The sequence below is a fragment of the Myotis lucifugus genome, unplaced genomic scaffold (genome assembly GCF_000147115.1).
Source record: "Myotis lucifugus unplaced genomic scaffold, Myoluc2.0 scaffold_155, whole genome shotgun sequence".
In the NCBI taxonomy this organism is placed as follows: domain Eukaryota; kingdom Metazoa; phylum Chordata; class Mammalia; order Chiroptera; family Vespertilionidae; genus Myotis; species Myotis lucifugus.
In genome coordinates this window covers 130355-142326 of record NW_005871203.1, presented here as the reverse complement: position 1 = coordinate 142326, position 11972 = coordinate 130355, and the positions used below count along the sequence as shown (strand labels likewise).

General features: G+C 50.5%; 1 protein-coding gene across 1 annotated transcript in view; it reads right to left on the bottom strand.

Moving 5' to 3' along the window:
* Nucleotides 1-241: 241 nt before the first annotated feature.
* DOK5 (docking protein 5) overlaps nucleotides 242-11972 on the bottom strand; it is a 66728-nt gene continuing 54997 nt past the window's right edge. Inside the window, exons 7-8 of the mRNA XM_023759408.1 lie at nucleotides 8350-8470; nucleotides 242-978 (exon numbers count right to left, since the gene is read on the bottom strand). Of these exons, the coding sequence (XP_023615176.1) occupies nucleotides 914-978; nucleotides 8350-8470 (186 nt within the window). The 3' untranslated portion in view covers nucleotides 242-913. The remainder of the gene's footprint in view (nucleotides 979-8349; nucleotides 8471-11972) is intronic.

The window sequence follows — 11972 nt, the reverse complement described above, 5'->3', positions numbered from 1 at the left end:
CCCACACGAATCAACTCCCCAGTGGGAAAGCCTGGGGAAAAGCGAGGCCTTCCCTCTAGAAGTGCGTCGCCCCTGGGGCCCATGGAGCAGCCGCCCTGAATGGTCTGGGCAACCTTATTTCCTTGTCGAACTCTCTGCAGTTAAGGTCCTCGGAGACAGGTCCCCGGGCTCCAGCCAGCACAGCCCCGAGCTGGCAGGTGCTCTGACCAGTTTAATGAATGAGAGTGATGCCCAACCGTGCTCAGGGTGAAGAATGCGCTTTTATTTTGAAACGGGTGACGAAGGTACTTCAAACAAAATGAAGGCTTGGAAAAAGACAAGAGGGACAGTTGTGTGAGAAACGTTCACCCCATAAAGAACACTCCAGGGTCCTTCACAGAATAAGTAAGAGTGAGCCGAAGCCCTGGTTTAAACTAACTGGCGATATAATGAAATGCAGTCGCCGGTAGCTAACCAGACCGACCAGGTAAGAGTAACCGAGGCACCGAGGACACACAGGTAACAAATAACGGAGGGCATTTTATTGTCAGTGCCGACTGTGACACAACTGAGACGCAGAGGGGAAATCACAAGGACCACAAAAGGACTGAGAAGTGCAGGGGACAGGGATCGACCATAGAAAATCACGTGTGGGTTGACTCCTTTCTTTCCGGCTGTAAAAGAAGTCGGTATCTGTAGAGCATGTTTCAATTACGCTAAGGGGGCTTGATTTTTTTTTTTTTTTTACAAAAGGAAAGAACCAAGGGGAAAGAAAGAGAGAAAGAAAGACAAGGATAGTATTGCAGTTTCCCAGTGACCACACAACTAGGCAGGACCGGAGCTTCCTTCATCCTTCTCGCCGCCGTCCCGTGACCTCCGGTGGATCGGTGCGGACGCCTCCCACGCGTGTCACTCACGTGCTGAGCAGTCGCTGTCAGTGCTCGGGGCGGTAGGCGGGGAAGGTCTCTGTCCGATGAAGCTTCAGAGGACTGGCGACATCTTTTCCAAAAAGAATGTTAGAACAGCGGTTACATACGTGTCCAGAAATCCCACCTCCAGATTAGCTAGCAACACGTGTCTATGGATGAGAAGTAAGTATCACGGTCCCCACTCACAGTGATTTGCAAATAAGACTCATGGGAGATTACATCATTAACATATCATTTGCATGTGGCCTTTGCCTGGGGCTATAATCAGATAACTGATTATTTTCCTCCATTTTTCTTTCTCATTAACTCACAGGGTATTTAGGAAAAATGAGACGGAATCATGGGACTGTGGAAACTTGACAAGGACATTCTTTGTAAACCTGACCAGAAGGAAGACAACTTTATACTTATAACTAGGAAAACTCGCCGCAAAGAAGGACTTCTTAAAACCCATTTGGTCTTTATGATTTCAGGGTGCGGTTCCAACCAAGAAAGATGAGAAGTCAGGAAGTTAAACACACAAGGCCACGGCCAGCCCTCTGCAACATCGGGTCGCGGCAAACTTCTTCCACGCAGACCAGGCGCTACATGCTTAGATTTCACAGGCTGTGCACTGGTCTCACAGCAACTCTGCTGCCTATAGTGCGAAGACAGCCGCAACTACCAGGGATCGAAGGAGTGGGCGTCGATGTTCCATACACCTCTGTTCCCCTAATCAGAGAGCAGCTGCAATCCCCCCAGCCAGCCCTAGTTTGCCAATATCTGCAGAGATAACTGGATTTCATAGAAAACGAGGTTTTACTGCCACCTGCTGGTTAAGGTTACCAAGAGCCAAGAAATGCACACTGTGGGCAGGTAAAGGTCAACCTGAGCAGAACAAGCCTGGCCTGGAGCAGGGCACTCCTGGGAGCTAGAGGCAGGGGTCAAGCCTGCACCATCCCGGAGAGAGAGGACCGCAGCTCCACGGGCACGCTGCCCACCCAGTCACTCTCAGAACCACGCTGTGTTCAAGCCCTGGGCCACACAGGAACATTGATGGAGCCCGGGGGCCCTTGCTCATTCCCCATTTATTTCATGACCACAAACAGCCCTGCTTCCATCTGACCTCATGCCAAGCCTGAGACGGTCCAGGACGAAAGGAAACACCGCAGGTCTGCTGAGCGGTGAGGTCGCAACCCCCAAACAAAAAGGAAATAGAAATCACAGAGTCGGTATCCACATGCCTCAAGTGTGCACCGGGAGAGAGTTATCTAGCCAGTCAGATGGTCCCTGGCACTCAGCAGCAGGGATTAGTACAGAACCCTTGAACTTTAAAACATCCTACATCCCTTCTTCCAGCCTCCCAGCCATCACGATTGTGGATTCTATTTCCTTTGCCTACACACGTACACACATGCAATAGGAGGTACACGGTATTCATGAGGTTACAAGTAAGAATCCAGGTCTAGCTTTGTAACGGCCTGATAACGTTTCCCTCAGGAAGCAGCCAGTGTGCAACAGTATTAACGCAACAGCCACGTCCTCGCTCAGATGCAGAGCCTCTCTCTGTACCATCAACAGCAGCTCCGTAGGCTCCGAGTCTGCAAGGACAGCGACTGATGGCATCCACCTGGGGTCAAGCCGAACTGAAAGCACCTGTGGCCTCTGCCGTGGGCTCCCGGCGTCTCTCCAGCTGCTTTGAACACTGTGCTTAGTTCAAAGCCAGGAAATGGATGGAAAGATTCTCTCCATTCTTCGCAGTTCACGGAATGGTCACAAGCTGGCACTGCCCTGGGCCCCACCTGGGCGCAGCCCCGCTCTCTGGCCTGCACAGGTCACGGCACATTGGGATGTGCTTGCCACTGCTTATATCCCTGTGGACTTCCCAGGAAGGTGCTCATTTCCCTGCTCTGCTGGAGAACGGAAGGTGGTGCTGGCCTGGATTCTGCCCCCGCGCACAGCATGGCGGACCAGAGGGGACGCAGCTGCCCCTTACAAAGGAGGCATGCGGCTCACCAGGGCCCGCCGCTCCCCTTCCGCCCTGACCCTCTTGGTGCGGCACAGGCAAGTTTCAGAGCCTGGTTTCTTTGTCATCTGCTCACGATCGCTCAAGTCTTAATCTGTCTTCCGACTTAAATGCTGCACACACGATGACAGCGACTGGGCTAGAACTGATTGAAACCCAACGTTAACTTCTCCAAAGCAGCCACATACTCCAAGAATCTATGGTCCTTACAACACATATGTAAACCACGTGGTGGAGCCAGTGCTGTGGAGGTGCTATTTCCATAGCAGGCACATGCCTGTGAGACATCCATGGTGGCAGAATGTCTACCCACAGACAAGGCCCCTGGTAAAAGAAGTAGCCTGGACTAGTGTCAGAACCCTGTAGTTCATGCCACCCCCTCCACTCACTAGTCATATGATCATGAGCAACTACTTGAACACCAAGCATCTGGGTTTCTGCCTTCATTGAAACAGAGACGGTAGTCCTGTTCTTGCCAACTCGAACTGTCACTGGGAGAAGCAAACAGTACCCGGCTGCCCGCTAGCGCCCCTATGCACCAGCCACGCTGCCTGCTCGCTGCTCTTTGAACCTCCCAGCTGGCTTCTGTCTCAGGGCCTTTGCACTTACTGCCGTCGCCAGGGAGCCGGATTCTCCCTCACCCTCAGTATGGCTGCCTCTTCTCAGACGTCAGGTCTTGGGAGAAATGCCACAGCTTCCTGTGACCACCTGGTCTACAGAGGTCCCTTTATCATCGCCCCTCCCCCCCAAATCAACAGCTACACCTCACTATTCTCTATTACAAACACCTTCTTTTCAAAGTGACATGTGTCAAATTTGAAACTAAATATATTTAATTATTGGCAATGATCTTTTTTGGACTATAAGCTCTAGGGGGGTGGAAACATACCTATCTAGTAGCCCCAGTGTATCTCCACCACCTCGCTCAGTGCTTGGCACAAAGGAGGTGCTCAATAAACACTTACTGACTAGATGAATGCTCAATAAACACTCACTGACTAGATGAATGAGTGAGTGAATGAATAGAGAGGTGAAAATCTCAACACATTAGTAACCCTTCAAATTTTCAGGTTCTTCCCTACTAGTGAAAATAACATACTCTCAGGGGCTGTTTTAAGGATGAAATTAGATCACGTGTCTTAAATGCCTCATGCAACACAGTAGGTCTTCGAGAAAGGGTTGCTTTCATAAAGATACTCATGGAGTATGTCTTGTATCCCTTGTAAGGAGCAAACCCGGCCCTTCACTGGTGGATATGCTAATGTTTGTTTATGTAAAAAAGGAAAGAGGGGCTTCATGCTCAATAAATTTGCACATCTCTGCTTTAAACAAGGCTAAACAGATTCTTTACTGCAAGACATTGCAGAGCCTTGAAAATGCTGACCTGCATGCTGAATCTTGGAAAAGAGAATGAACATGTAGCATGTCCCCCAAACTTATTGGGCATCAGTACTGCTAGGGGGGAGGGTGAAGACGACACGGAACACAACTGGCAAAAAACGAGTCTGTGTTACGTTGTGCAATGCATTCCTAAAAGAACCTCCTGAGTGCAGTTTCATGATACACCTCCTTGACATGTTGATTCTGCATATTCCTAAACGTAGAAGAGAATTTCTACATGGACCCTGGAAAATGGGATGAGAAGGTGTGATAGTGGATTAAATACATTTTACTGTGTGTGGCATGTATCAGAAACAGTAATAATAAAGAGACAATTCCAAGGTCAACCAGAAGGTGGCGCCGAAGGACTAGATTTAGGGAGGAAATGAAAAATTTCTCAAATCAGATAAATTCCCCCATAAGGGTTAGTATAATCTCCAAGATTACACCAGCCAGAGAAATTACAACTCATAAATACCAGCAAAACAAGAAGGAACTATGTACCACGCAATTTTACCATGTGGCACACAAAGAGCCATAATGTCATTAACTTTTTCTAATTTCTCTAATTCATGATGTCACTAATTTTTTCCAGGGGTGAAGAAGGCAAATGGTATAGCTGGAAAATAGATAAACTTAATTCCATTTATTTGCAATGGAAATTGCCATCCCTGATAACCAAGATAATTTTAGATAGTCTGTGAACAATATATGTATTTTTTAATTTTAGAGAGAGAGGAAGAGAGATTTGTTGTTCCACTTATCTATGCATTCACTGGTTGATTCTTGTATGTGCCCTGGCCAGGGATGTAACCTGTAACTTTGGGGCATCAGGACAACACTCTAACCAACTGAGCTATGTGCCCAGGGCAATGGACAATATTTTTATAAGGGAACGAGTTACTGGTAAATTGTGTCCCATAGAACACAGGCCACACATTGACACTGTCTCCAGGAATACCGGCAACTAAAGAGCAATCCACAAGGTAAAATAAAAGGGTCAAATCTACATAGAACACACAGGTGAGGAGCTACCTCAGTAAACATGGGTACAAATTAAATAGCAACGTGAAACACATTTACACGAATTCCTACACAAGTAGCAGAAGTGTGTGAAAACGAATCACTGGGTGAAATAACCAATACCACACCCAGAGCAAACACACACTTGTGAGGCAAGTCCCGCACTGCCCTCACGCACAGGAGCTGCCCGAGATCAGAGGCAATTTCAGGGAGTGTTGCTGGGCAGACAACACAGGAGAAAGGTAAGAATTCTAATAAAAAGCTGTATGTTCAGTGAAGAGCACCATCGGCAGCAAAAAAGCCAACAGTGAAAGTTTTCATTATGGTCTCCAGAGCCCCGCAGTTGTCGCCACAGAGCCGGACAAGCATCGTTTCTGCAGGATCCCAGGCACTTACTCTGCCTCTCCCCACTGCCTCCACCAGAAGCAGAGCCACCCCTCTCTCCAAATGCCTGTTCTGTAAGCGCGACCACTGTGCTCCTTTGAAACGTCTGGACCCATGAACTTGAACCTGATTTACAGTAATTGCTCATTACTTTTGAGTGATGGGTGAAAGGATAATAAAACATAAACCTAACTGGACAGGGCTGAAACCCGGACTTCCCTGTGCGACGCTGGTTGGTTTGTGGCCTGTATCTTTGATACAAACAACGCCGGGAGCTCCTGGAAGAGTGTGCACTTCTTTCTCGGCCTCGATGGTTTGCATCTCGGCTCCATTCCACAGGGGATGCCGCCACTTCTCTCGTCTTGGAATTCGTCTTTGAGGGTCACCCCGGACCTGTCCGCTATGCATGGGCCTCCCAACCACCAAAGGCGGCTCTGTGCGTGCAGGTATGTTTGCAAATTGTATTGTTGTTGTTGTTAAAAACAAAACAAAACTGTGATTGTGTGCTGCCAAACAGATGTATCCAGATGTAAACCCTGTGGGGTAGTCATAGATACCCTGGGCGCACATAGCCATATGCTTACAGTACCTAAAACATCCTCCTTCAATTTAAAAATGATTTTAAAAAATATTATTATATTATTATACATTCAGAAACCTGAGAAGACCCTTCGCCTGAAATGATTGCTCAGGAATGTGCGCTTACGTTGGTTAAGGATAGTTGGATTAGCCAGAGATCGGAAAGTGAGCGTGCTCTTCATACAACATTTTCTGTCCAGATTGTCCCGAGGATTTCGGAACTCTGGGATATTGGCTAATAAATTCAGAAATTGCAACTTATTTAAGTGCTCCCTCCCTCTCAGGGCATCTTTGCGGACACGGGGTTCTAGGGAAATGATTCATGCAAGCTGTATCTCAGGACTTAAGGCAATTTCCTCTCTATGATGCCTACATCAGCTTGGTTCTCCACTTCCTTTTGCATTCCAGACACCTGGAATCTAAGAAGATGTTTCCTTTGTGTAAAGATTGTGTAGGTATATGTAGAAAGTCAGGTTATACAGCCATTCAATAGGTTTATGTGAGTATAAGTTCATATGCTTTATCTTATTGCATATTGGAAAAATATAATTGTTTTAACAGCTTAAAAGACAATGAAATACACTTAAAAATAGATGTATTTAAGTAGATGAGACTGAACAAAGTTGAATATATAGTGTAAGTGGCACACATAGGGCAATGCTGAGATGATGGAACTCAGACATTGAAGCATCTCTGAAGATGATACAGAGCAGATGGCAGTGTGACAACCCGACCCGACTCTGCGTGTGATCCTAGCAGGTGAGCGCATCTGTCAGTTGTTTAGCAACGCAGCCGCTCGCTCACGCACACAGCACTCAGTGGTGTTTTGAGCGTCTACCAGGTACCGTGCTCCCTGCTAGTGACAGAGACTAAAGGCATAAGGACTAAAATGCAACCGACTCGGTGCCCTCTTCACATCACACATGGCTGCTCCGTGCCAGGCGATGGAGAACAAGTGATGAAGGCGAAGGAAGGCCCGGCTCCCCTGCCGCCTGGGCACGACTGCGCCTGCAGGAGCTGGCCGAGAGCCAAGAGGCCCACAATGCATACGAAGTGGAAACCGATAAGGGCAGTAGGAGAGCGAGTGCCCTTGTCCACTCCTGTGAGTCACGTCACCAGAGATGCCGGCGCTGGTGATGATAAAGTCTGGGAGCCCTGGAGAGGGACCCGGAGGAGCCCCTGGGGATGAATGGCCAGCAGGAGGGGCTGGGGGCGGCCGGTGACCAGGCTCGGGGAGCAGGCACTTGACCTGAGCCCACTGTTCCCCGAGGTCACCACTCATTGTGGAACTGAGGGGCTCGACAAGCACCTCCTTCTGAGCGAGGCGCCCTCTAGCGTGTGCCCTCTGGGTTCTGGCCTCTTGCTCCCCATCAGAGAAGTTCTCCATCAGGGTCCCCCAGGCCTCTCTATTCACAAATTGTACATGCACAGCTGTTCTTACTGGCCATCAACAAAAAGCTGCATCTGAAGGAGTGAGAAAATGCTGACGCCCTCCCGCACCTGGTTCGGAGACCCGGCTTTGGAAGAGGGGCGTCTCAGGATCTGTTTAGAGGTGCAGCAGAGTCCGCACCCAGGACTCTGCCCTCCAGCAGGTTCCTCAGCTGAGAGCCACCTGGAGGCTTGTTAACCGGGGATGGTCTCCATCCTCAGAGTCCCTGACTCCTCAGGTCTGGGAGGGGCCCAGAAATCTAAGCTTCCAGCAGGTTCCCCAGGAACATGGGCGCTGTCTGTGCTCAACCCACCGGACCCCCTGGCACCTGATGACGTGCACACTGCTCAGCCACAGCCTCCGGCTCAATCTCTGCACTGTGAACAGTTTCCCCTGGACATTGTGGCAGACGTGGTGCCTCGGGAGTGAGGCCCTGATGGGCCCTGGCCCAGGAGGAAGGGGCTGGCTAACCAGCCTGGCACCCAGCAGCAGTGAGCGGAGCAGAGTCCCCTCTGCAGGGCTGCCCGTGCTGGCACCCTCGCCCACCGCGGTCCTCCCACCTGCACAGTCTCCCTCCCGCACTCAGGCTCCTGCACACAGGTTCCCGCACACGGGCTCCCACCACAGTCGCCCGCACTCACCCTGCAGGCGGTAGAGCTGGCCCGTGCTGTGCTGCCGGGTGATGTGCTGCCAGTAGGCGCTGCGGGGCAGGGGCACCATGGTGCTCAGCGAGGCGGCCCGCTCGCTCATCTTCATCTGCAGCTGTCAAGGCAAAAAAGGGGGTCTCAGCGACGTGACTGAGAGGGACCTGACCGCCCACGGGAACGCAGAGACCTGACCTCCAGACCCCTGGAGGCGACTCACATCTCCATCGCTCAGCACCTGGTCAACACGTATGCACACGCACACACACTGGATGCGTGGCCACTGCGAACCAGAGGAAGGCAGATTTAGTCAATGAAAAGGGAGGCCTGTGTGTTGTGTCCCTGCACACCACTAGAGAAATCCTTCAGTGAAACCACCTGGGCTGGGGGAGCGCTCCGGGAGATGGACCTGCGTAGCATTTGCCCAGCACAGACCGGGTACAGGAACAAATGGGGATATCATTATTATTACTATTAACTGCAATACCCATTTGAAGATTTTTTAAAGAAAACACCCTGCTTATCATGAGTCATCAGCATGGTAGTTCAGGTATAATATCTGTACTGTGAGGGAAGCCCTGGTTCCAGGTGCCGGCAGAAGCCTGGGTCCCGGGTGCCAGAGGGAAGCCGGTGCCGGCAGCCGGGGGAAGAAAGGCCTACTCTTGCACAAATTTCATGCATCGGGCCTCTGGTATATATATAAAAAGCTAAAGGACCATCTGACCGTCAGACCAGCCGGTACCTATGATGCGCACTGACCACCAGGGGGCAGATGCTCAATGCATGTGCTGCTGAGCTGCGGTGCCTTGGCAGCAGTGGTTCTCGGTGACGTGACAAACCCAGAACCAGAGAGGAGGGAGCCCGATTCCTCGTGGGGGCTGGGCGATTCCACCTTCAGCGGTGGGTTATGTTGTTGCTGGGGCACTGTTGGTCCCGAATCTGGTTTACTGCACCCTTGCGTTTGCGTTCCACACCCTGTACGGCAGCATCATTGCAGAGTGCCCTCGCACTCCGGGACCCTTCAGGGGATGTTAGAGAGCTGATTTCGGCCCGATCCCCGTGGCCAGGCCCAGGGACCCCACCTGCCGGAGGGACCCCGCTCACTCCGAAGACACCTTGCCTTTCGAGCCACAGCATCACCCCAAGTGCACCACCCCAAGGAGGAACTTCGGGTTGGCTCCAGGGCGTGTCTGGCCTGTCTTGCCCAGTCTTGCCCCGCCAGCCACCACCCAGGACTGCCTGCATTAGTCCCTGCACCGGAGCCAGCACCATGAGCCGGAAGACCAGAGTATGAGCTTTCTTTTTCTTCCCCCCATCCCCCCCTACTCTGCAGACGCCCTTCGAGCCACGACACCACCCCAGGAATTCTAATTAATTTTCTTTCAACATGCACTAATCCATGCACTGGGCCACTAGTAAAGAGATAATATTTAATAGAATAAGAATGTAATCTAGGAAAAACACTTGGGAAAGAGCCACCGCTTTGAATTACTCATGACCATGGATGTGTCTGCAGCCCAGCGCTCTGGCTGTGCTTTTAGAAGCTTGTTGAGGAGGAAGTGGCAACAACATCATGTTTCAGAGAGACCCTTACGAGGCCTGGCGCTCTCTTTCTCTCTCAACCCTTTGAACAAACAGCTCAGTTTATGAAAGGAGCATTCTGTCTCTGGAGAAAAAATGATGAAAAGTCTTATTTCATGCAAAAATGTCTGAATTCTCAAGGGTCAGAAGCCTGAGGAAGTGATTTGGTGACACGTTGAAGAGGAAAGTGCCAGCCTCATTTTTCTTTATCGTTGCAAGTAACTCTGATGCAGGATCCCAACAGCTACTGCAGGGGCTCGCGCAGGCCACTGGCGGGAGTGGAAATTAACACTCCATTTGGAAGGAGTTAAAATTGGGTAACCTGGGGTATCTCCTCCATTTTTTTTAACCTGATACACTTTTATATAGTTTGTTTTTCCTTTTAAATAAATAGAGTGGTTTCACATTCAAAAGGAAAAATAAAAAATTACCCCAACCATAATATGTTTAAGTAGAGGTATTTCTGCTATACTGTGATAGAAACGTTCCTGGAAAAAAATTCCCATTTTGAAAATTGTTGGGGAAATCGGGTTATGGGAAGATCATTCAAAACATATGCCCATTTATAACCAAAGTCACTTTGGGAGGCAGCCGGAGGCTGGGAGGTCACAGGAACTATAGAAAATGCAGGAGAATATCTGGTTGAAAATGCTGGCTGAGAAGTCCAGTATGTAGAGACAGGAGGGACTCTACCCCAACAGTGGGTGCTGGAGCCCGTGTAGCCACATGAAGGAAGGATGCCCCAGGCTACCTCTAGTCCCCAGCAGGCTGCGGGTGCTTGCGGTCACACTGTCCGCAGCTGCCACTTCTAAGTATTGGACAGTTCAGATGTGCACAGCCCGGGGAGAGGAAGTGAGCCATGCACGGGGAGCCACCAGGATGGTCCGCGGAAGGGAGTCAGCGTGTGAGTTGGAGCAGTCGATGTAAACATGTAGGAATAAGACTGGTAGGATAATGGGGGGGAGGGGCAACAAACACACAACTCTAGACCCAGGAAACAATGTTGTTGAATGCTCTGTTCACTGATGTGTTCTCAAGCTCCCAGAACCTGGTAGACAGTAGATGCTCAATAAATATTGTTGCGTGAAAGAATGAATCCAGCCAATGGTGTGGGAGAGGTTCTCAAACAGCTTGCAAAAGCCCCCTGGGCCATGTTTCAGGAATTTTGTGAGTGCAGGCTGTTAAATACGGCCATCATTAAATACTAAGTTATATAAACTTACAGTTGAATAAATATATGTATAAACCCATGTGTGTATACACACAAAACTCACTTCCTAGTTCTCTCACTAGCCTATGCTCCTGAGGTCATGATGCTGACCGTGGTCTCATGGGCTCCTCTGTCCCCATCGGGGTCTGTGGTCTCAAACCCCAAAACTGTCATCACTTATGTCAACCGCCTGGCCCTGCAGGCAATGAATCTGCGATTCTTCCCCTAAACCAATTCTCCCACTGACGGAGACAAGGGAAGCAGGGGGAAGATTCCGAATCCGCTGACTTAAGAGTCGGAACCTAAGTTTTAGGACTCCCTAGTTCGGGGCAAGCAACCAACATAGAAACAGACACATGAGCCACTGCCTACAGAACCTCGGCCAAGTCCCCTCAGCCGACAGCCTCCTCCTTCCCCAGCCTCCCTAACAACCTTCTGTGGCTCCCAGCACCCTCAGGCTCACAGCCAAAGCTTCCTAGAATGGGGTCCTCCGATCCTGCTACCCCTCCAGTCTCATGGCCCAGAACACACCCAGGTCCAGCCAGCTCCAGCACCGTGGCACCCATTCTCACACCTCCGTGCTCCCCAAGCCCAAGAGCCGTCCCCACTGGTCACCTGGCTACACCCACCTCCCCTTGGGGTCAGCTCCGGGAGCACCTCCCCTGGACGTTTTCCTGACATCTCTCCTCCTTTAATGGCACCAGGCGCTCCGAGCAGGCCCCACAGAGACCTGTTCTTACTGTGACCACTGACTGTCTTGTGATGGCGCGACACCAGCCTGCATCCTACCACAGCCATGAGCTCCTGGCAGGCGGGGACCATACCTCTA